This window comes from Acanthisitta chloris, unplaced genomic scaffold (assembly GCF_000695815.1).
Source record: "Acanthisitta chloris isolate BGI_N310 unplaced genomic scaffold, ASM69581v1 scaffold33592, whole genome shotgun sequence".
NCBI classification, from domain to species: domain Eukaryota; kingdom Metazoa; phylum Chordata; class Aves; order Passeriformes; family Acanthisittidae; genus Acanthisitta; species Acanthisitta chloris.
This window is the reverse complement of record NW_008659320.1, coordinates 1-21,666: the sequence shown is the minus strand read 5'-3', so window position 1 is coordinate 21,666 and position 21,666 is coordinate 1. Positions and strand designations below refer to the sequence as shown.

Sequence of the window (21,666 nt, the reverse complement as noted above, 5' to 3'; positions counted from 1 at the left end):
CCACCCCAGCCCTGAACATCAGAAGAGTGTATTTACACTGGCACTCTGGTGTGACCTCCTCCAAAGGTTAAATCCAATCAGCTTACCCACAGGAATGACAATTCCAATCACAGCTGCTGTCACAGTTGAACCGAAGCCTTCGTCATCATTTGCATCTGTAATTACAGAAGTCATTCTGATCACTTAATCATTTGCTGGTGTCAAAGAATGTTTTATGTTAGTACCTATGTTTTACTTCCAGAAAGCTTTTGTAATCAAAGAGTTTATGAAGAGTTTCATGATAAAATGCTTAGGGAGAAGAAGCACCCCCAGATCTGAGCTGAGCTCAGGATGGAGGAGCAGCCTGGCCCTGCAGCACTGCTGCCTCACAGGAGCACACACTGCACAGAGAGTGGGGGCAGCAAAGGGACAGGCTCAGTACAGAGAAGCTCTAACCACAGAGAGGTGACTGGACTTGTGCTGCTGATTTACCAGCACAAAAAAGAAGGCCAGTTTAAAAAACGTGATATGTACTGGAAATTCCACGCATGGATCTGGGGATGGTGAATAGTGCTCTTAAAAATCCACAGCAGAACACTTTCTAGTACTGACACAATTAATGATTTATTGAGCTGTCAGAAAAGGAATGTAGTTCAAAGCCAACTGCACAGCTTCTCTGCTTAATTTTTCCCCCATTTTTATTATTTACAGCTCTGGAGCTGGTGAACACATCTATCACTGCTGCAGTCTGCCCCAGTATGCAAGAGTGCCCCAGAACTCCATACTGTACTTACAAGAGGAAAAAAACGATTACAGGAAAGTATAATAATAAAAAAAATCAATATATCTTTCAAGTTCTGTGCTTTAAAATGTTTGCTCTGAGCTCTTATATAAGGGATCAGCATAGAAAATTTGCTCTTGCCAAAATATCAGGAATTGAGAGAGGAGGAACTAACTTTTTTCTTTTGATATACAAATTCATGGAACTTTTGAACACTTCCCTGTGGCAGGCTGTTTTTTACATAGTTATTTACCTAATAACAAACCAGACTGGTTCCAATGGGGACAATAAAAGCACCTTGCTTCCATGTTTTATTGCAAAGGTAATTACTGCATTTGAAAGAAACTTGCACAATGAGAACTTAGCTGAATTTATTTTAGACATTGGGTTGTGTTTTCCCTATGCAGCACAGAGTATGTATTGCTGCTTTCCAGATGCAATGGAAACAGTGAAACCTTTGGGGAAAAGAAGTATTTTACTGCTTTTAAAGCAATCTAGATCTGTTCGAGGTCCTGAAGAGCAAAGTCTTCTCTCTGGACTAGAATTGGAGTCTTTTTTGAGAAGCAGTTCAGCCTTTCTGCTTTGCTTTGTCAGCAGATCTGGAGGAATTACTTGTTAGCTTCAAGATGTAGGCTGGAGTTCCACTGTTCGCTCATTATGGAGGGTGAACTTGAGAAGAGCCTGTTAGTGCTCTCCATTGGGATGCTCTTCTGATAAATAATGCAAAACTTCAAACCTGTGTCATGGTGAGGCCACATTAACATGCCAAGCACAGCTACACAAAGCAGTGGCAGCTTGTCTTGGGCTGTAGTGATTCCACGTGTCCAGCAGCACTAAAGCCACACAGGGAGCATTTTTCACTCACAGCTTGTGCTGGATCACAGTAGCAATTAAACAATTAAAATAGGTGAAGCACCTGTGGAATCATCCTTTCTACTGCCTGTAGCACTGAAGCTGTGATGGACTTGTCTTGGGCACAAGGCGAGGACTAGTGTGAGCTCTCAGGGCCTCATCTCTTGAGCCTGTTTCATGTGCCTTGGGTGAAAACCTGATGGAAGTTCCTCAGGTCTCCTGCTATCCAACAGGCTGTGCTGCATCTGACCCACCTGTACCTCAGACATTAGTGCACAAGGTGCTGTGATATGGTGTATATAGGAAAAGAAAAGAGGAATCTCATTCTCTTACAGTGCTGTGATAAATTGCTGTTTCCAGTGGTCATCTCAGAATCTATCAGGATGGATGTGGTGGAAGGTAAATAAAGACTTGGAGTGGTAATTGTAGCTTCTGGTACAGCTTTGGGGATGACTTCAGTGGTGTCATTGGCAGTGCCAGGTGCAGTTGGGATGGTTGTGGTACCAGCAGTATGGGATGCTGTGGTTGTGGAAACCAGTGCAGGAGCTGAAGTAGTTGGAAGATCTGAAAATCGAGGGCAACAATGAAATTTGGTTAAAGCAAATACACAAAGCAAATCACAGATGGTGATATAAATCCAGGGAGGACTGTTATATTTAATGAATAGAAGCAGAAAGCAAATTCCAATTCCATTTCCCAGGTAGTCAGACCATTCTCTGCCTAAAGTTACAGAAATGATTTCCTGAAGTCAAGCTTAATTTGTTAATATTAATAAAGCACTCTAGACGGAAGGTACTAAAGTTCATAAACTTGTGGGTTTTTTTCAGAACCTTAGAAGATACTGAGTTTGTACCAGGAACTCTTTGCATGTTAAAGAAAACTACATGGAAACCACTCATCTCTCCAGGATATTATCAGCAACAACTGTGGCCTCTCCAGATCCAGTCTCTAGCTGTAGGTAAATATATACATGTAGATATATAGATATCAATAGCTAGATAAAATATATATTGCATATATACCTATAGATGATATAATCAATATATGAATAATCAATTTCTTAACCATTCACACTTCTAGTGCTGGACCCTATTCCTTCCCCTCCCCCTTCCTACTGTGTCTTTTTCTGGCTAAGCATTCCAAAATCAGCAAGCTTTCAGCAAAGGATACCACAGTGCTGTTCACAGGGCAGCAAGGAGTTGAATACAGAGGTGTTTGTGTTCCCATCAGGAAATATATTCCCTGTAAATCTGATTTTGTTGGAACAGCAAAATGGTGCTGTGATTGTATTTACCTTTGTAGCATTTTTTCATGTCAGGACCCAACCACATATTGTCAGGACAGGCACAGGTGTACTTGGGAGAATTGGGATTGATCTGAGGTGCAGGGAGACACAAATAGTCACAGCCTCCATTTGGCTCAGGGCTGAGCTCACAGGAATCTGGAGCTGTTCAAGGATGGAAGAGAAGACAAGTTATTTTTCTAATTATTTACTTCTTGCCCTTGGCAATGAAATATCGTATCCTCTAAGAAGACCTTCTTCCCCTCCCCACCTCAATTAATCATGCTGCTTAAGCACCTTTACGGTTTGTACAGTGGAGTGAAACCTCACACAGTACTATAAAAACTGCCCAAATACATAATGAATGGGAAGCATCACAGTGACAAGAGTGACTCACTGTTATCAAAGATGCTAATTAAGCAGCCATTAACAAATTGCAGATTTTCCAATAAATGCTGCTGCTGAATTAATTATGCAAGAACTTCAAACATTAGGCATTGATTTCCCATTATTACCTGTGCTTTCTCTCTCATCAAGAGCCATAAGGAAGCATTTCATTTGCCAGCTCAAACAAACCTGATTCAGGGCCATGACACCCTGAGGACATGTCTTACCTTTGGGCTGCTTTAATTCATGAAACACCACAATGTCATGAGGGTTATTGAGATTCTCTGCCAAAACTGAGATGTCCAAGCCATTGAGCCTGTTTGCACTGAAAATCGCCTCATTCTCCAGGTCAGTCCAGAACACTCTGTCCTGCAGGGAAGACACAGGATTCCTGACCCAGCCTGCTCAAATCCAGCTCGAGTTGGATTCAACTCCAGCAGTCACAAAGTCAGCACAATGTGTTTTGGACAATGTCCAAAAATCCAGCACTCCTACGTGTTTCTAAAGTGCTTAGTAATTTTGAGTGTCTCTGAGACTGAGGTGAGGGAGCAGGGTTTGGTTAAGCACAGAAGAGCTGCATCCATGCTGTTTCTCATCCTTTTTGTTTTTAAGACCGGGGTGGATCATCAGCAGAACCAAAGGGCTATGCTAGAAATATGTTCTTTCTGCTGATTTTTTTCTCCTTTCCTAAGATAAGGCCTGCATTAAACACGTATCTATGAAGAGACCAGTGCCTAGAGCACACCCAGAACATGAGCACTTGTTTCCCTTTTTTATTACTATTTTTTTCATAGCATACTATGATTGAAGATGTAAACTTACTGGCCAAGAAGGTATCCAGGAATTGCAGTTATCAAACAGTATTTAGTTGCTTGGTTGTCTATGTGTGCTGTCTATGCCTGCTAAAAGCCTTGTGGATTTCCATAAGGACAACTTATCAAAAGCAAAAAGGATGTCTATTATTCTAACTAGCCATTCAGACCAGAAGAATGTACAGAGGTGAAATAACCCAAGAGATGGGGATAACACTAAAGAGCAGCAATGCCTTGGGGAAACCCAAAGTTAGATGCCTAGATACCATACACACCATGTGGAAGGAGTAAGGGATTTCAGGAAGAGGGTTTTGCTGAGTCAAAAGCCATCCAGACACCTTTCTCTGCTATAGTTTACCTACAGTGACTGCCAAAGTTGAAGCCTTTGTTCCCTGGATCACTTCATGCACTGATACTGCATTAGGTAAACGCACGAGACAACACATTGCTCCCGATGAAGGGCTTTAAGACCGATTTTCCCCACTGAACCCACATCAGGTTAATCTGTTTCTATAGCAGCCACTGCCCTTGCTGAGCTCTGAGCTCTGCAAAAGGCACAGCTTTTAATCATGAGCAGCTCTGAGACCTCTTGCAGTCCCCAGTCTGTTCTGCATCTGCTTTCTGCTCTTACCTCAAACACTGCCAAACCAAAAGGATGGCTCAGATCGTCCACAGAAGAGATCAGAACTTTTCTGTTGCTGCCATTGAAATCAATGCAGGACAGTGAATGCAATTTGGAGTCTACCCAGTAGAGACGCTGATTCAGCAAATCTGAAAAGTGAAACACAATGAAGCAAAATTACACACAGCTCTTGCAACTCTTTTTCTCCAGCCCAGCATGTTTTTCCTGCTGGCAGCATGACTAATCTCTTTATTATTGGGCCTCTTTTTTTTTTTAACACTAGTTCTGATTTTGAACCAGTGCCCAGATATGCTGGGATAAGACCCTATAAATAAGATTAAAAAGGAGGCACATTCTGCTGTGTGTGTGTGCAGGGAATGCCTGACTGACAGCCTTGTACAATGAGCTCCTTTTGTTACCAGGAGCAGCAGGGCAGCAGCGGTTTGGGCTTCACAGAGTCACTCAGTCAGTGCCTCAGCAAGAAGCCTCATCCCTCTCAAGACTGTTCAGGCCTTGACCTCTTGCTGGAAAATAGCTACTGTGATTCCAATGAAACACCTCTCTGAAGGAGCTGTGAGATTCACACATTTTCAGCGAAGAAGAATCCTGGGTCCAGAAACCCTTCTCATGCTGCAGGCAGGACAACACTTCTGCTGGAGACACTCCTGCCACAACCAGCCAGGTTTAGGGGAGGGTGCAGGTAAGAGTGGGAGTGAAGGATCCAGTGTTATTTAGATTGCTAAGCACTGCATTTCTCTTCCTGGAGCAAATCCACTCATTTTGGATGAGATTCACTGAACAGAATGCAAGTGGATGAGAGCCAATACAAAACAAGTTATGTAATTAAACAAGTCATTAATTAATTTCTTAATTACTAAATGATAACATTATTTGTTCACAGCAGTAGCACTTCAACACTATGCCATGGCAGCAACATTTTCTTCTCCACCCTTGTCATGACCAGAATTTTCATATACAAAACCAAGCAGAGAATGTCATATCTGCATGGTGTTAAACACACTCAGCTCTAACCCCAGAAAAGGATGTTCCCTATGGAGCATAAAACCTCTTTTCCACTCCTGCACCTTGATGAGTTCCATTTTGCCCTGAGCAGCTGGGAGAGCAGGATGACAGGGAACAGGCTCTGCATCTACCTCCATGTACTGTGCGTTCATCAGTCCAGTGAAGGACCTTGACACTGCTCCTAAGACACTACCATCAAGGACTCTCTGATGCTTCCTGGACTTCCAAAGGGTTGTCACAGCTCTGCATCCTCCCCCAGAATTTCCTTTTGTTTCAAGGCACAACAACAAGCAACTCAAAGCTCCTGCACTATGAGGTTTTGACTGCAGTGAGATTCCTGCCTGTGCTACTGAAACCAAATTGCTTGTGTTGGTGAGCAGTAAGTGACAGAGCATGTTAGGATTTGTGTGTGCAGGTGCCTTTGCTCATTGACAATTTTGTTTTCTTATTTAGCAATCAAAACAGATTTCCTTCAGCCACAGTGGATGCTGTAGCCCTCCCTGGGCACTTACCAAGTGTGATGCCATTTGGCCATTCGATGTTGTCAGTCACCAGCACCTGCCGCCCCACACCGTTCAGCCCAGCTTTCTCGATCTTAGCTTTGTCCCCCCAGTCAGACCAGTACATGAACCTGAAAGACACAGGTGTAACAAAACAGTAGCTTGGACTCTAGGTAAGAAACCTGCACTCCTGATTGCAGTACGAGGTGCCCTATTCCCTCCTTGTTATAGCAAAGCCCTCAGCCACTTCAGTTATTTCTGATATGCACCTAGGGGAGCCACATGCTGTCCCACTGGGTACTCTGCCACAGAACTTGCACCAGAATGCAAAACCTTAGTAATTAACCCCTGCAAACTATCTCCTGGTGCGCCTGCTAGGTAAGTGGATTTCACTCATCCAAGTAGCCCAAACACAAGTCAGACAGATGACTTGATTTCCCAGTACCACCTCTGTGTCTGGACCAGCTCAGGCCCATTGAACACATGACCTGGCCATGAATTTCAGAACTTCATTCAGCAACAGGAGCCTTGCCAAGAGTTAATTGCACCATGTCAGCAGTTCCATGGCAGCTCAATGGAACTATCTATCTATTTTAGGTTGCCCATGGAGGTGGTGGAGTCACCATCCCTGGAAGTGTTTAAGAGGTGTCTGGACCTGGTGCTGGAAGATATGATTTAGGGACTACAGCAGAGTGACAGGTTAACAGTTGCACCTGATGATCTTAAACATCTCTTCCAAACATCATAGAGCGTAGAATCATCATTTATTGGGGTTGGGACTAGGTTATCTCTAAGGTCCATTCCAACCCCTCAACATACTATGACACTAGTCTATGATTCTATCTTAAAGGGCATATGAGATCTTGCTGAGATGAGAACAACCCACGAGTTTGTCAGAGAGGCAGAAAGATGACTGGACTGTCTCTTTGCAAAGGGGTGTTTGTGGTGTTTACACCTACCTCTGTGTGGGATCAACAGCAATGGCTCTTGGCTCACTGAGGTCACTGTTGAAAAGTGTCCTCCTCCTGCTTCCATCTGCAGTGGCCACTGAAATGGTCTTGTTTCCAGAATCTGTCCAGTAGATGTTCTTATGAACCCAGTCTATGGCCAGTCCTTCTGGGGAGTTCAGCTGGCTGTCTATCAAAATCACCTGCTCGGCCGTGTCACTCGCTTTGTCTATGTAGGCACTGCAAAGACAGGAGAGGGCACTGGGCTGACACAGGGCTTGGGGAGGGCTGTGCTCAGGCAGCACCACTGCAACTCCATGGAAAGCAAGTGCACATGTGGCAGCATGACTGACACAGCAACTGACACAGGAACCCTTATGGCTGCATGGTGCAGCCTTCAACTTCTTATTACCCTGGACCTGTACAGCAGCATTTCCACAGCAGGAAACAGTAATGTCATTCCTCTACCTGCTCCCTGCTATAACTGCACAACTCAGCAAAGCATTTGACTTCAGGCACGTTAACTTCAGTAGCATTGATTCATGGGATTTATGGACGAAATATGATCTCCAGGGCTCTGCCAGAATTGGATGTACCATGCAATAAATGTGCTTAAATGTACTGCAGAATTAGGACCTGTGTAGCTAATTATGACTCATCAAAGGAATTAATGAAGCTGTATTAATTTGGCAAGTGATTTCATTAGATACAAAGAAAATGTTCCCTAAATATTAGTGGCAGCCTCGAAATCTTTGAAAACGCTAATGAAAGGCAGCAGACTCCACATGGATGTTTCATAAATAACTCAAAGTTGCTCCTACAAGCTCACAGGCTGATTCCTCTGTCAACATCAATTCTGCTGAGTGAACTGAAATTGAGTTAGTCTGGTGCTTAGAATAACTTGGTAATCTTAAAAAGTTATAGACTAGCAGAAAGTTTCTGCCCCTGCCCTGAACATTTGGAACTGTAAGATGATTCACATCCCCAGTTCACTGCACAACCTGCCTTTAAGCTCATGGAATGAGAAGGTGAGTTGTATGGGAGCTGATCTCTCAAGCATCAGATTAGAGCTTTGGAAACAAATTCCTAAGCCCAGGAATCCCTCACCACTGCATCAGCTGTTCCTGCCCACCTGTGCCTCTCTGGGACTCACTTGGGAACCCAAGAGGCTCCCACAGCTTTCAGAACAGGAGGGCTCAAATACAGGTGACATATATTCTCTCAGTAACTAAATATTGTAACAGAGCTTCTGACACCCCAAAGAGGACATCAACTCAGCAGGACAGGATCTGGAAAGGCAAGTGAGGGGAGCATTATGAATGATGGGATCTCTTGCCAGCAATTACCTCCTATACCACAGTTTTCACCTTGCAATAGCCTCTTGACCACAAACTGCTTGTCCCCAGGGACTCCTGGGGGTGGAGTCCTGTTCTCTGCTGGAAGCACATGGTGGCTTTTTGTTTACAGGTGTTAGATATCCGTGACAACAGCAATACCTTAAACAGGATGCTAATTGTTAAGTTATAATTGTACAGCTTGCTCTGCAGAAAAGATGAGACTTAGAACAAAGGTACTACAAGCAGAAATAAAGAAGGAAAAAGGCTTGGTATGGTATAGCCATGTTCAGGTTATGAACACTGTTCAGTGGCCCCCAGCATCCCAAGGCATTCACCTTACCCACCCCTGCCTGTGCACAGTCAGACCCAGAGAGAGCAGAGAGCTTTTCTTCTGAACTGCCTCCCCACTCTCAGAGCCCCACAGGCCACTCAGGGTACCTGCCCAGCTACTTGAGTGCTTAATGCTCAGCACAGCCTGGGAAAATGTCTCTGTCAGTGGCATGGGAGCTACCACAGCCTGCAGAACCTCTGGCTTGGCTTCTACACACTGAAACCAATCTGCCTCTGCCTGATCATTAGCTAAAATCCACAACAAATCACCGCAGAAGCTGCAATAGCTGTGCAAATCAGAATATACATGGGGGATTTTCAGCACACAAATTAAATGCATTTTTGACTAGGCATACTCGAGCTCCAGCACGTAATTCTGTGATGGATGCTGTAAAAACACCTGAAGGAAGAGGGAGAATGAGAATTACAGAACATGTACCGTGGTCAAATGCTGTGAATTTAAATCCAGCCTACTAGAGACTACAGTGGGCAGCAGCTAGTGTCTGTGTTGCTGCCTCCTTGTTCCCACCATTTGCCTCCTTTGTGCTTCCAGATGCCAACTGCTTTGTGGCTTCCCATAGAAGCAGCTCAGAGTGCAGTAGCAGCCTCAGCCCTGCTTAGCTGTATCATGATTCAGTGAACAAGAGTCTGTGTAATTGCACAAGTGCAGCAGAATCTAGTATTGATGAAAAGCCATCCTGCATTATCACACAGACTGCACAAGCCCCTGCTGTCTTTATCAGCTCCTAGAAACACTTACAGTCTGGGCCACAACAGGTAGTCCTGTAAGGGCAGAAAAGCCCAATCTGAGGGTTGCCTGTACCCTGTTCTTTGCAGATTGCTTTAAGGGGTACAGCCTGAACCACAGCTTTGGGAAGGTACCAACACACCCCCCCACACCCCCCTTTACCTGTAGATTTTTCGGTAGAACAAATCACACCAATATATTCTGTTTGTTGACACCTCCACATCCAGTGCCACAACATTCTTCAGCATGGGAATGATGCGGGAGTAGTCCCTTTTCACCAGGTCAATCTTACGCACCTCGTGGCGGTTGGTGAAGATCAGGTATGGGCTCTTGCCTACCACAGAAGATCAGCACATTTGTCATTTTAGCAGCTGAGCCAAGGGCTGGATTCAGCTTTCATTTCTCAAACAACAACAGAACTATCTGTCACTGATAGTTCTGCCATGTACAGAGGCTTTACACCACACCAGAAACAAGTGTTGAACAGCTTCCAGAGGCAGAGCTGGCACCCATGGACACAGGGGACCTCAGCACCTCTGGGGCCCCCAGGGACACAGTGACTCTTGGACTGCCCATTCTGCTAAACCACAAGCTAAACTTCAGGGAATGACCTCACCTTCAATTAGACATTTTAGATACAAAATCACAGGCCAGATTTTGGTGACACAGAGCTGGGAGGGTGGAGAGGTGGCTAAGCTCCCCTGCCTAACTGGGATGTTTTCTTTCTTCCCATACTACTACCACTAAATGTTTTTGCTGCACTGTTTTCAATAACACCTGTCAAGAGACTTTCTTTTCTAGTTTCAGCTTCAAACAGCCAAGTAGTGACTGCAATCTTGCTCTGTACACTGTTAAAATATTCTGATCTGCATGATCAGTAGTTCTTGCCTAGAGACGCATCTGCTATCGCTGCAGCAGTTCTGTGCTGCTCGGAATGAAACGTCTTTGCTTGCTTTGCTAGTTTCCTTTTGTTTCTGTTCCCCCTCACCGCAGCCCTGCGAGTGTGTTTTCTTATCAGAGCTGTGTTGTTGAGCAAGCAGAGTTTAAGTGCCTGTGGCATCATCTTACCTACAGCTTTGCAGTTCTTGGACAGGGTGTCCATCTCGTATCCTTCGTAGCACTCACATTTGTAGTCTCCCTTGTAATTAATGCAGATCTGGCTACAAGCGTCTGGATTCTCACATTCATCTATGTCTGAAAGGAGTGTTTGAAACCCATCAATAACTTGAAATCAAACCATCTGTGATGGAGCAGTGCTCAAGTGAATATAATCACGTCTCTCTATGGTGAAACACAAGGGACTGCTGTTTGCATGTAAATTACCTCCACACGTTTTTTTATCCAGGAGCTTGTATCCGGGTGGGCATTCACATTCATATCCAATCTTCAAGTCCTTGCATATGTGTGAGCAACCACCGTTGTTCAGAGAGCACTCGTTAACACCTGGAGGGGACATACAGATTATCTGTGACAAACCAGGGCTTTTGGTTGTAAGATTGAAGAAAATTAAGAGATGTCTTCAGATATTTCCCCATATCTATCAGTTTCGCTAGCCAGGAGCAGGTCCCACAGAGCACAGGAGTGACTTCACAGCTAGGAAGCCTCCACTGTATCATTTTCTTGCTCTTTATTATTCCAAACCAACACTGTGGGATCACTTGGACTCAAAGCTAGTGGCTAAATGAACAGGAAGCCCTGGGGATACAGCACATGTGAATCTCTGCATCACATCCCATCAGAGAGCTGCTGCTTTGAGCATGTTCTGCCACATGTGAGAAACTTCCAAGGGACCTACGGGCTCTCTCCAGGATACTCCTCCTTCCCTGTGCACTGGTTCATGTTGACTTTTCTGAACAGTCTCTCTGAGCGTTAATAATTCATGCTGGGGGACTCTCACCTCCCAGGGGCCAGCTATTTTGAAACACTGTACTATTTTCCCATCTAGCTCCAAGGAAAGATCTATGTGAAAAATTCCAGAAAACACTAAAGTACAGTCTGTCAGAGATACTCCATTAGCACTGAGATGCAGTCCTCCCACAGACACATCCCACACAACAGTCTCTGCTGGCAGCCTGCAGCAGCCCAAGTGTGCCATTTATGAAGCAACAGCCCCCATGCTCTCCTGGGGCCCTGCCTAATCCAAGGCCACCTCTCCGATCCTGCTTTCAAGTGCTGAAATGAAAACAGACTACATGGATCCTTGTAACCAGAACTGAACGAGAGGTTGGAGGAAGCTGTTTGCCTGTCAGAAATACCCATTTCTTCTTGTTTAATTGACCGACACAAGGTGAAGAGAAAGTCCTCTCCTTATAGAGGACTGCTGGACAGGAGCTGTGGGATTTCAGGAGTAGGGGACTCACTAGAACAAGCAGAACTGGTTTGCTCCAATCTATCATGCAATTTTAAGCCAAATTTTGTATTTATCTTTTACTTCTTGCCTCCTTGCACACTGCAGGTGAGCAGCACAGCAGAGCCATTAAACCACTGCTCTTGGAAGAAACCACAAGCCAATTAAGTTGGTAAGACCAGGAAAATACCATGCCAGAAGGAATCTCATCTCAGCTCTGGGATGATTTCACCTTCTTATCAGGCACACACATACAGATATCAATACATAATTAATAGAGCAAGTTCACTAGGCTCTGAGAGGGTGCCCACAGTCACATTGTAATTTGTCACTGTTTAATGTTGTTTATGAACACAAATCACCTGTTCCTACACTTTCACAGGCCTCTAGCAAATTGGGTCATAAACATGCAAAACTGCTCTCTGCAAAATCCTACACAGGCTGTTTTGACTAACAAGCAAACCCTCACATGGATGATTCCCGTGGCTTCAGAGGGGCTTTGTGGAATGGATTTAGAGGCTGTAAATCACATGGTGGTTCACTTGCTGGACTTTGCAAGAGGAGCTGAGGAGGAGTCAGGCAGAGATGTCAGCCTGTTTGTTCTGCTGGGCAGCTGCTGCCCTTGACCCAAACTTCAGCAGTATATTCCCTGCTGGCTGAAGTAAGTGATGTCCTGTCTTCTGCAGTACTTTTTGAGGACTCTCAGAGGGCACTGCAGAGTCTAGAACATAGTTACATAAACACACCAAGATGAGGAGCAGGTCCTGCACCTCCTGTCTTCTGTGTGGATTACCTGTGCATGGGTGTTACATTCTCAGCAATCCACATTGTTCTGCACTCTTCAAGAAACATATTTCCTTTGGGGGCTTTGCTCTGCTTCCTAACTCAAACACCACCTCACTGCCAGCCTGGGGCTGCACCAGGTCAGCCATGGCACCACAAGCTCTGGGCTGTGCACCAAGCCCAGCTGTGCCATACCACTGCCCAAGACCAACTGTCTCCTAAGACAAAACTGGGCTGCCAGCATTGTTGGGAGACCTCCACAGACAGACAAGTTGCAACACCCACTCAGAAAGACAGGGAGATATGGATTAGTGTGGAAGAAAGCAAGGGCATACTGAAAGCACGAGGAAAGAGCATCCTCACTAGGCATGCACACACACTTCCTTGTCTGATACAGGGAGAGACTGACAGTTCTTCCTGAGTGTGAGTTATTTAATAGGCAGGCAGTGAGCTCCATGATGTCATGGAAAGAGATGCCTGTCAGAGACATTTCCGCACTGGGGAAAACAACAAATGTGTTTGAGTAATGCTGCAGATTGGGGCTGATGCCCACAATGACTGGTGGGAAAGGCAAGGGAAGGGCTGCTCCAGGGATGGGGGCACAGCTCTTTGGCCTGGGCTCTCAGTTCTGCTGGCTCTGACAGCCCTGATGCAGCACCAGCTCTCATGGCTGGTGCATTCCCACAGCCCAGAGTTGGCAGGACACTGCAGAGAGCAACCTGCTGTCATTGCTGCGGGAAGCAGCAACAACATGTACAGCCCAGGCATAGCTGAAGTCATCTCTCAGTGATTGCTGTCACTCTGTGTTTTCACCTTCAAAGCATGTTCCCAATGCTTATTTTTATGGTGTTATTGTCATCTTACAATTCAAAGCTAATTTAGGCATTAAGGCTAAATAAACTGGTCTGTGCTGTAGAGAACACAAGTATTTGGGGAGAGGGGGAATTCCTGGTTCTTAATCCCGTGCTCAGTTCATACATCCCTCCAAGAATACAAACTGAGTGGAGAAGGGCAGAGTTCAAACTTACAGATGATCAGATTAGGCTCCTAATTATATTCATATGAAGGGTGATGAGAGAATAAAGGCAAGGAAAGAGGAGCAGAGTGAGAAATTGCATTAGCAGCTACATGTGGTTACACTCAAAGCTGTGAGCACCAGATGGAGAAGAGGGGAAGCAGTTACAACAGGAGCAACACGTAGAAGGCAAGTACTGTACCACATTCTTTCAGAGGCTCGTCAGACCAGTCCCTGCAGTCTCTATGTGAATCGCACACTTTGCCTCCGTCAATGCACTCTCCACTCTTACACTGAAACTTGCTGGGACTTTCACATGCTGACTCTGTCAGGTTGGGCAAGAGAGGAAAGCAACTAAGTTAGACGAGGCTCACGACAACAAACAGCCTGACATAAAGCTCGAGAGGGTGTCATTAGCAGAAATGGGATGGGATGAAGCAAATGAACATTAAGCCTGAGCATCATGCAAAGAACTTATCAAGTCATGCAGTCTGCCTGGTCAGCACAGCCATCTCTCCCAAGCAACCCCACGGCCAGAACGGCTGAAAACCCTGCACAGGAAGCAGCTGCCATGGCCCAGAGAGGCAGCACAGGTCTCCCCCCTCTCTAGTGGCCACACAGCTCTGGCAGGCTTACAGCACAGAGCAGGAGGAGCATGGAGCCGTCTGTACCTACCCTGGACACAGCCTGCCTCGTCGCTGTTGTCAGGACAGTCGTGCACCTTGTCACACTGCTTTGCTCCCTGGATGCAGGTCCCATCGCCACACTGGAACTCATCGGGCCGGCAGGTCACCAGAGCTTTAAGACAACACATTCAAGCATTAGCCACATAGGAGCCGAATCTTCTTTGTGATATCTTTTAGCCACATATCTCTGACACTGCTGGAGCTTCATACCCTCTGTCAGCAAACATCAGAGCGTTAGCTTCTTCCACCAACGCCACAGAGGCAGCAGCTGCCTCAGCCACTGTCCTCTTGTGCCTCTCTGCCATCCCAGATCACCCTCTACATCCTTGGGGAAAGAGCCCAAAGCCTGTATGAGCAGTTCTAGTCAAAACAGAACCAGTGCAGGCAGTGCAGCTTCTCGGGTGAGACAGAAGGAAGCAAGCAGGCAGCAAAACTCCCAGCAGTGGAGCAGCCCTGGGGTCTGCAGTCTGTGTGAGGGCAGGCTGCTTTCCAGCTGGGAGCAACAGTGGCACTGGGGAGGCAAAGGCAACTGCTCCTCAGTTCTCCTTCCTTCAGAAAAAATTATGTTTAAGATCTATTTCAAAACACGATCAGGCTGAGGGCACAAGCAAGAGACATGCATTGACTCTCTGCCAAAGCCAGTGTGGCCACACTAGGGATGAATCCAGCAATGATCACCAGGTTACTAAATGCCCATGAGCCAACAGACCACTGGAAGGCAGAAGAGTTCCACTGCACTGTGGCTTGGTGTTTCTTGGGGTTAAAGGCCAAAAAGCATCAGGCCAGATTTCAAACCTGAAGTTCATTTGTTCAGGTCAGATTATTACAGACTCAAACCAGATATGATGAACAGCAAAGCTGGGGACAAATACAAATCAGACAGCTGCACTGACCATACTAAAGCCATCATATTTTCCTCTCCAAGTTACAGTAAGTGAGAGACCTCCCTAGCTGGGACCAGATTTGTGCTGGCACAGGGTACAGGTACTCACTAGCCAGCAAAGGGCTGCAGCCTGTAGCTCACTGGCAAAACAGGCTCCTTGTTCCTGGGACATGTTGCGCAGCTTCCTTCTGAGGGGCCTGTCTTACAGATGTGCTCTTAAAATCCTATTAAGGCAGTTGCACCCTGGAGAGCTCTTGATTCCAGCCTTTCCATCATGCTGATTGCATCCTGGTATCCTATGACAGAAAATCACTGCCTGAGCAGCGAGGGGAGGTCAGCACTGGTGTTACTACATGGGAGGTGAGAGCTCTGTGGCAGACTCCCCTTGACAATTTGACAAACTGGTTCTAATATAAAAATTACTACTTTCAGATAACCCAGGAAGAACCACAGACATGAAGTGAGCTACCATCAATACCATAAAGTATTAGCTGCACAAAGACTCCACATTATTGGTGACTGCATCCCACAGGATGCAGGATCCAGGTTCATCACTGCCTCACTGGATTTAGTTCTAAGTGCATCTTCAGCCAGCAAAGAGCATCAGACACAGCAAAAGCCACAACTGCAGAGCTGGTGGGGGAAGGAAGAAATGCTGCCTTTAGAAACACACAGTATTCACATGAGGAAAGTTTGGAAATAGCACTGCTCCTTGGAGAGGAAAGCCATATGCACTATATTCATAAAAAGCTGCAAAGTGAGAAAAAATCCCAAGCAATAAGCACAGTTATGGGACCAGCTGTGCTGCCATGTTTCAGCTAATAAACCCAAGCACAGAAAGGGGAAACCTCAGTGGGACATCTGGGACAGCAGCTCCAAACTAAGCATGTGGGATCTGCCGCTCTAAATGGAGAGAAATGACGGTGAGGAAGAAACAAAGCTGTGGTCTGGGAGAGTCACAGACCACAGGTCTGGAAGAGGCACTGAGAACTCCTGCAGGGAGGCACAGGCACTTGTGCTTGAGCTGTTCCTGCTAGGTACAGTCACGTGCCTGGAGAAGCCCTGACCATGGAGAGACCACCTTCCCCCTTGGGCAACCCTGACATCTGCCAAGCTAAACCTTGGCCACTGCAAGGCTTTTCCTATATTGCTAGCTAAAAACTCCTTTGCCACAATTATCTCTTGTCTTCACCTCCAACACAAAATCCAGTTTGCTTCACCTTTTCTGTAGCAACTTCTGTATGTGGAGGCAGGAAAGGATTGTCCTCCACTTTTGACTATAAATATTAACCCCCACAAAAGTATAACATGTAATTAAAGCCAACAGGAGTCTTATGCTTTCTGGAGCAGGAACAGTTCTCTGGTTTATCAAGTAAATCTGCATAACAACAGCTACAGATTTGGAAGGAAGCTGTTATAAAACCTATAATTGTCCTCAATTGTAATCTTCAAAACTCTTCTAAAAATCACTTATAGGTAGATGCTAAGAACAGAAAGGTTTCTAATCCTAAAACAAATTAAAATGAAGGAGAATTTTGTAGGAATTGCAGAGACAATGTTGCACAAGCACCATGAGATTGAGAAAAATGACAGCACAGCTCTTAGCTCCGTTGCTACAGGGACTGCAAAACGTAGATGTGGGACTTTACAGCACTACTGCACAGAGCTTTGCTTCCAGAAGAAATGGAGGTTTAGAGACCAGGCTTGGTTTCCTGGCTCACTTCTCACTCCAGCAGAGCTGTGGAAGTTCAGACCCCTGAGGAACAGACACCTAAATGGAGCAGATACAGTAACAGCTCTTACTGATCACAAAGACATTAAAATGCACATACAGCATTTCCATTCTTTTGGTGCATTTTTCAGGGGAGAGAATGTCATGTTTGCACCTGTCCTGGAGAGCACAGGTTTGAAGGAAGAGAGCCAGGAACCTGGTTATCCTCGAGCTGAGACTAACCCATCTCAGCCCCACTGGCAGAGTTGCCAGCAGATTGCCATCAGGGCCATTCCCAAAGCAAAGCAATATCCCAAGCAGAGGGAAGAGCTGTGCTGTTTATTTGCACAAGATGTTCAGAAAATTACTGTGCTATTTTGGAGGATTTAAATCAGTGAAATCTCAGTAGTTTTACAGCCATCTCCTCTACAAATAAAACACAAAGCAATTTACCAAAGCCCTCCTAAATTAACAGGCACCCTCACAGAGACACTGCCCATTTGCAAATACTGGGCACAAAGTAGATAACTCAGTTCAGCAGATATATTCCAGATTCTGAGCCTGAGTTTATTCTGTTTGATGGTTTTCTCCACACACAGACACAAAAGAAAATTCCAGCATTTTTGAAATGCATCAATCCCATCTTAGAGATGGGGAGAAAGGGGCAAGAAAGTGTGAGGTCAGGTATCAAGTTTTCTTGCTGTCAGCTGTAAGCATGATATATTCTTCCTCCTGGAGAGTTGCAAAGGACATTTAAAATATAAGCATTCCAGATTTGGAGACTAATAAATCTAACCTAATGTTCATTTTATAAATATACATACATATTTGAATATATATGCTATGGAAAAAACCCTCAGCCACTCAATGTTCTCACACAGCTTTCCTGAAATGACTCGTTTCCTCCTATTTATTTGCTGTCTTGCTGCCAAAACCTGTTCACCAATTGTCACCCTTCATTTCTGCTCTACTCATTTACCACCCCAAAATGTTTATAACAAATGACTGGTGATGGCCTCATGACTTTTTTTTAAAGCATTAGCTCCCATCCCTCTGTTTGATACAATGCAACTCCCACAATTCCCATTTGCAAGAGAAGACGTAGTGGTGGGATCTGCAGTTTTAATCAAGTCCAGCCTAGGGATACCTGTGCTATCCCTGTTGCTAAGGGGATGGAGCAGTGTCACACACCTGTAACTCCCTGTGTGCCACATGATACTGATTTCAAACAGAGAACTTCTGGAGAGGAAAAAAAAAACCCATAAAGGTTCCTAAACTCTTCAGTTCAACTGATGAGCAGTGACTCTTGAATTTCCAGAGCTCTCAGATGTCACTAAGTTACTGCAGGCAGGTGCACCCCAGCAACAGCTGCACTTAGGATGGTGGAGCAACATTAATTTTGGCTCTGACCCAGCCAACCCACCAACTACCCAAGAACTCAGTGCTTCAAGCCCTCTCCTGGTTGCTATCTCAGTGAGTTCCCTCCCTGCAGTGCAAACAGCCACAGGCTCACACACCTGTGTGAGGTGCAAAGGGCAGAACCAGGTGCTCTGTGCAGAGGAGCACTGCAGGAGCTCAAACATGGGGCTTTGAATCCTACTCTTTCCTGGTCCACAGGGCTGAAGGCAGCAGAATCAGCTCACATTTCTCCTGGGTAGATAAGCTGCACATTGTGCTGTACTGAAACTTTCTGGAAAAACCCCTCGTGCTAAATCTCTGCTACTCAGAGATGTAATTGTCTCAAGTCACTTCTGCCACATTTCCCCCTTTCTCCACTGGTTGTCAGCACCGTGCTGTGCTGCAGAGGTGTCCAGCTGTGTCCTCTGCCCCTGGCAGGCTGCCTCTGGTGGATCTGGAAGTGCTGCTGGGTGAAGCTGCTCTGCAGCTGAGGTATGCTGTCAGAGCTGTGCTCCTCCTGGGCCTTGCACCTCAGCAGTTTGAGCTCAGCTGGACATTGCTGGTGCCTGTCAGACCAAGGAAAGGAGCTGGGGAAGAGAGTGCTCCTTCAGCCTCAGGAAGGTACATGGGCACAGTCCCACTCCTCTCACCCAGCAGAATGTCAAAGTAAATGGGGCCTGTAAAAGACTTAGAACAATTCAAGTGGAATGCCAGGGATTGAAATTTAGGAGGTATTTCACTGGAAAGCACCATCTGTAAGCTGCTCCCCTCTCTCTCCACTTGGAAATAGAAGGAAGCTCACCTTTCCCTCTCCTCAGCCATCCTGTCAGGTTGTTGTCACTGCAGGAAATACATCCTGTGGGACAGAGATCAATTCTGCTGGGTGTCCCCTGTGTCAGACATCAGTTCTTCACCTGTGTTTGTAATGTGGGCCAAGCCACTGCCTCCTGATTTGAGGGCATACAAGTACAGCACTGTCTGCAGGAGGTCTCAGAAAGAAAACAGGCACCTAAGAACCTAGGCTGTCCCAGCCAGCAATGCACATCTCCATCAGACATGCACCTGCCAGTCCAGAAATGGATGCCAGGAACCAGCTTTGTCTCCTGACTCCACTGTCCCTGTGACCCTGCAGACTCTGGCAGTACTGCCTGGGTACCTGCTGGCCAAGAGCTCTGTCAGCTCCTGTATCACCTTCTTGGAGATGAAGGAACATCCTACCTAATCCATCCCTACTTGGAAGGGGTTGACAGGGATGATATCCTTGTACCCAGCAAAGCTGCTCCATTCCTAACAAAACATACTTGGCTTCTCCTATCCTGCACTCACCTCTCTTTAAAGAGTCCTTTGCTATTTTAAAGGCATAGCAGCTCCAGGGTTACCTGTAGCTCATCCCCCTGCTCTCCTTCAATGTAAACAGTAGTGTCCAGGATTTATTACATTCTCCTCTTCTTAAAAAAGATGCTGAATTTACATCTGTTTCGCTCTGCCAGGGAGAGAGTCTGATCCCTGGCTCCTTGGATAACTCCTCTACACAGCTGCTCTGAGCTCACCAGCCTGGACTTGGGTGTCATCATGGGTATGAAAAGATGGTATTGGCAAAAGTGGAAAATGCCTGGTTTCTGCAGCTGGTTACTGCCTTCCTCCCCAGGGGTGGCCCAATGTCAGAGCTGCTAAATATATACAGCTATGTAAATATTTTATTTCAATCTTGTCATTATGAATATTTTAGCAAAACATTTTGCTCATATTTTCTTCTCTCTCTCTCTCTTGCCCTCCTCAGGTAGGTGACCAGCTTGAACAGTTTAGTGGCTAAAAATGGATGAAACATTCAAAATACCACACATACCAACACCAGCATGTTAAATGCATAAAGCCAACTGAAAAGAAATCCATTATTTATTAGCTCTGTGCCTTTATCAAGCCAAGCTCAAAGTGCATTTCAAACTGGTGTCTTCAGAGGTGCAGCTCTTGCCTGCCTTATTCAGTATACTCTAACTTCAGAGGCAGAAAATGAATTATTTTTTTCTGCTGATCATATATTCCCTTTAGCATAGAGGCTTCTAACCTGCAGGCTGTGACCCCACCATGCAGCCTGAGGGCTTTGAACATTTTTCCCATTTTTCATTCCTTGTCTTTCTAGTGAAAGAGATCTCTTATGAGGCACAGAACCATCCAACAGTCTTACACCTCCTCTCTGAATCCTCAAGGAGAAAGAATGAAAGGAGTCTGGAATATACCTGACCCTGCTGGGTTGGGCACCCAGCCATGCCATTTGGGACACAAACACTCCTTGTCAGGCACAGAGCTGCTGCACAGACATCAAAGACTTGCCTTAAAACACAGCCCACAGCAGTTCTCTAGCCCTTCTCCCCCATGCAGGAGAGCCCTCAGCCCTGCCCCCGCAGACACTCACGGCAGTCCTGCTCATCAGACTTGTCCTTGCAGTCCTCGTCCCCATCACACTTCCAGTTGAGGTGGATGCATTCCCCGTTGCCGCACTGGAACTCGTGTGCGGCGCAGGTGTTCAGGGCCTTGGCATCATAGCCACACTTCTCCACCGACTCGTCCGACTGGTCCTCGCAGTCCGGCTGGTTGTCACACACCCACAGCTCCGGGATGCACATGCTGTTGTTGCACTGGAACTCGTTGGGGTTGCAGGTCAGAGGGGAACATTTCTTTTCATCACTGCCATCCCCACAGTCGTTGTCACCGTCACACACGAAGATGATGGAGATGCATGACTTGTTACTGCACTGGAACTCGTTGGGAGAACAGGCTTGGGAATAAAAACAAACAGGTGAGCTGTGAGGTCTCCAACCCACCCCTCACTCCTTTATCAGCTTTAGCACATTACGAAGGCAAAGGCACAAAGGCATTTCTGTGGCTGTTCTAACCCAAAACCTTTGCCCTACTACATGGCAAGGAGCAGGTGAAGACGCAGTGGTCATGTCCACAGCTGTGCCACAGGATGGAACCTCTACGGGCCATGGGCAGCCCTGGGACAACAAGGCTGTGAGAACTGCAGGTGGGAGAAGTGGGGACAGCACTGCCCTGGTGTTGAGGCAGGAGCAACCAGGCAGGCCCCAGTGCATGGGGTGAGAGCAGGGGGTGGCAGGGCAGGCTGGGGGTGCAGAGTGGCTGGGGTGCAGAGTGACTGGGGGTGCAGGGCAGGCTGGAGGTGCAGGGCAGGCTGGGGGTGCAGAGTGGCTGGGGGTTCAGGGCAGGCTGGGGGTGCAGAGTGGC

The 21,666-nt window shown here is 46.2% G+C and overlaps 1 protein-coding gene across 1 annotated transcript in view; it reads right to left on the bottom strand.

The window, feature by feature from the left end:
- LRP8 (low density lipoprotein receptor-related protein 8, apolipoprotein e receptor) overlaps positions 1 to 21,199 on the bottom strand; it is a gene marked incomplete at its 5' end in the record, with an annotated part of 22,893 nt that extends 1,694 nt beyond the window's left edge. Inside the window, 13 exons of the mRNA XM_009069358.1 lie at positions 87 to 155; positions 1,946 to 2,176; positions 2,907 to 3,059; positions 3,509 to 3,650; positions 4,725 to 4,864; positions 6,251 to 6,369; positions 7,198 to 7,425; positions 9,763 to 9,934; positions 10,669 to 10,794; positions 10,924 to 11,043; positions 13,948 to 14,070; positions 14,421 to 14,543; positions 20,837 to 21,199. Coding sequence (XP_009067606.1) covers positions 87 to 155; positions 1,946 to 2,176; positions 2,907 to 3,059; positions 3,509 to 3,650; positions 4,725 to 4,864; positions 6,251 to 6,369; positions 7,198 to 7,425; positions 9,763 to 9,934; positions 10,669 to 10,794; positions 10,924 to 11,043; positions 13,948 to 14,070; positions 14,421 to 14,543; positions 20,837 to 21,199 — 2,109 coding nt within the window. The remainder of the gene's footprint in view (positions 1 to 86; positions 156 to 1,945; positions 2,177 to 2,906; positions 3,060 to 3,508; positions 3,651 to 4,724; positions 4,865 to 6,250; positions 6,370 to 7,197; positions 7,426 to 9,762; positions 9,935 to 10,668; positions 10,795 to 10,923; positions 11,044 to 13,947; positions 14,071 to 14,420; positions 14,544 to 20,836) is intronic.
- Positions 21,200 to 21,666: the final 467 nt, after the last annotated feature.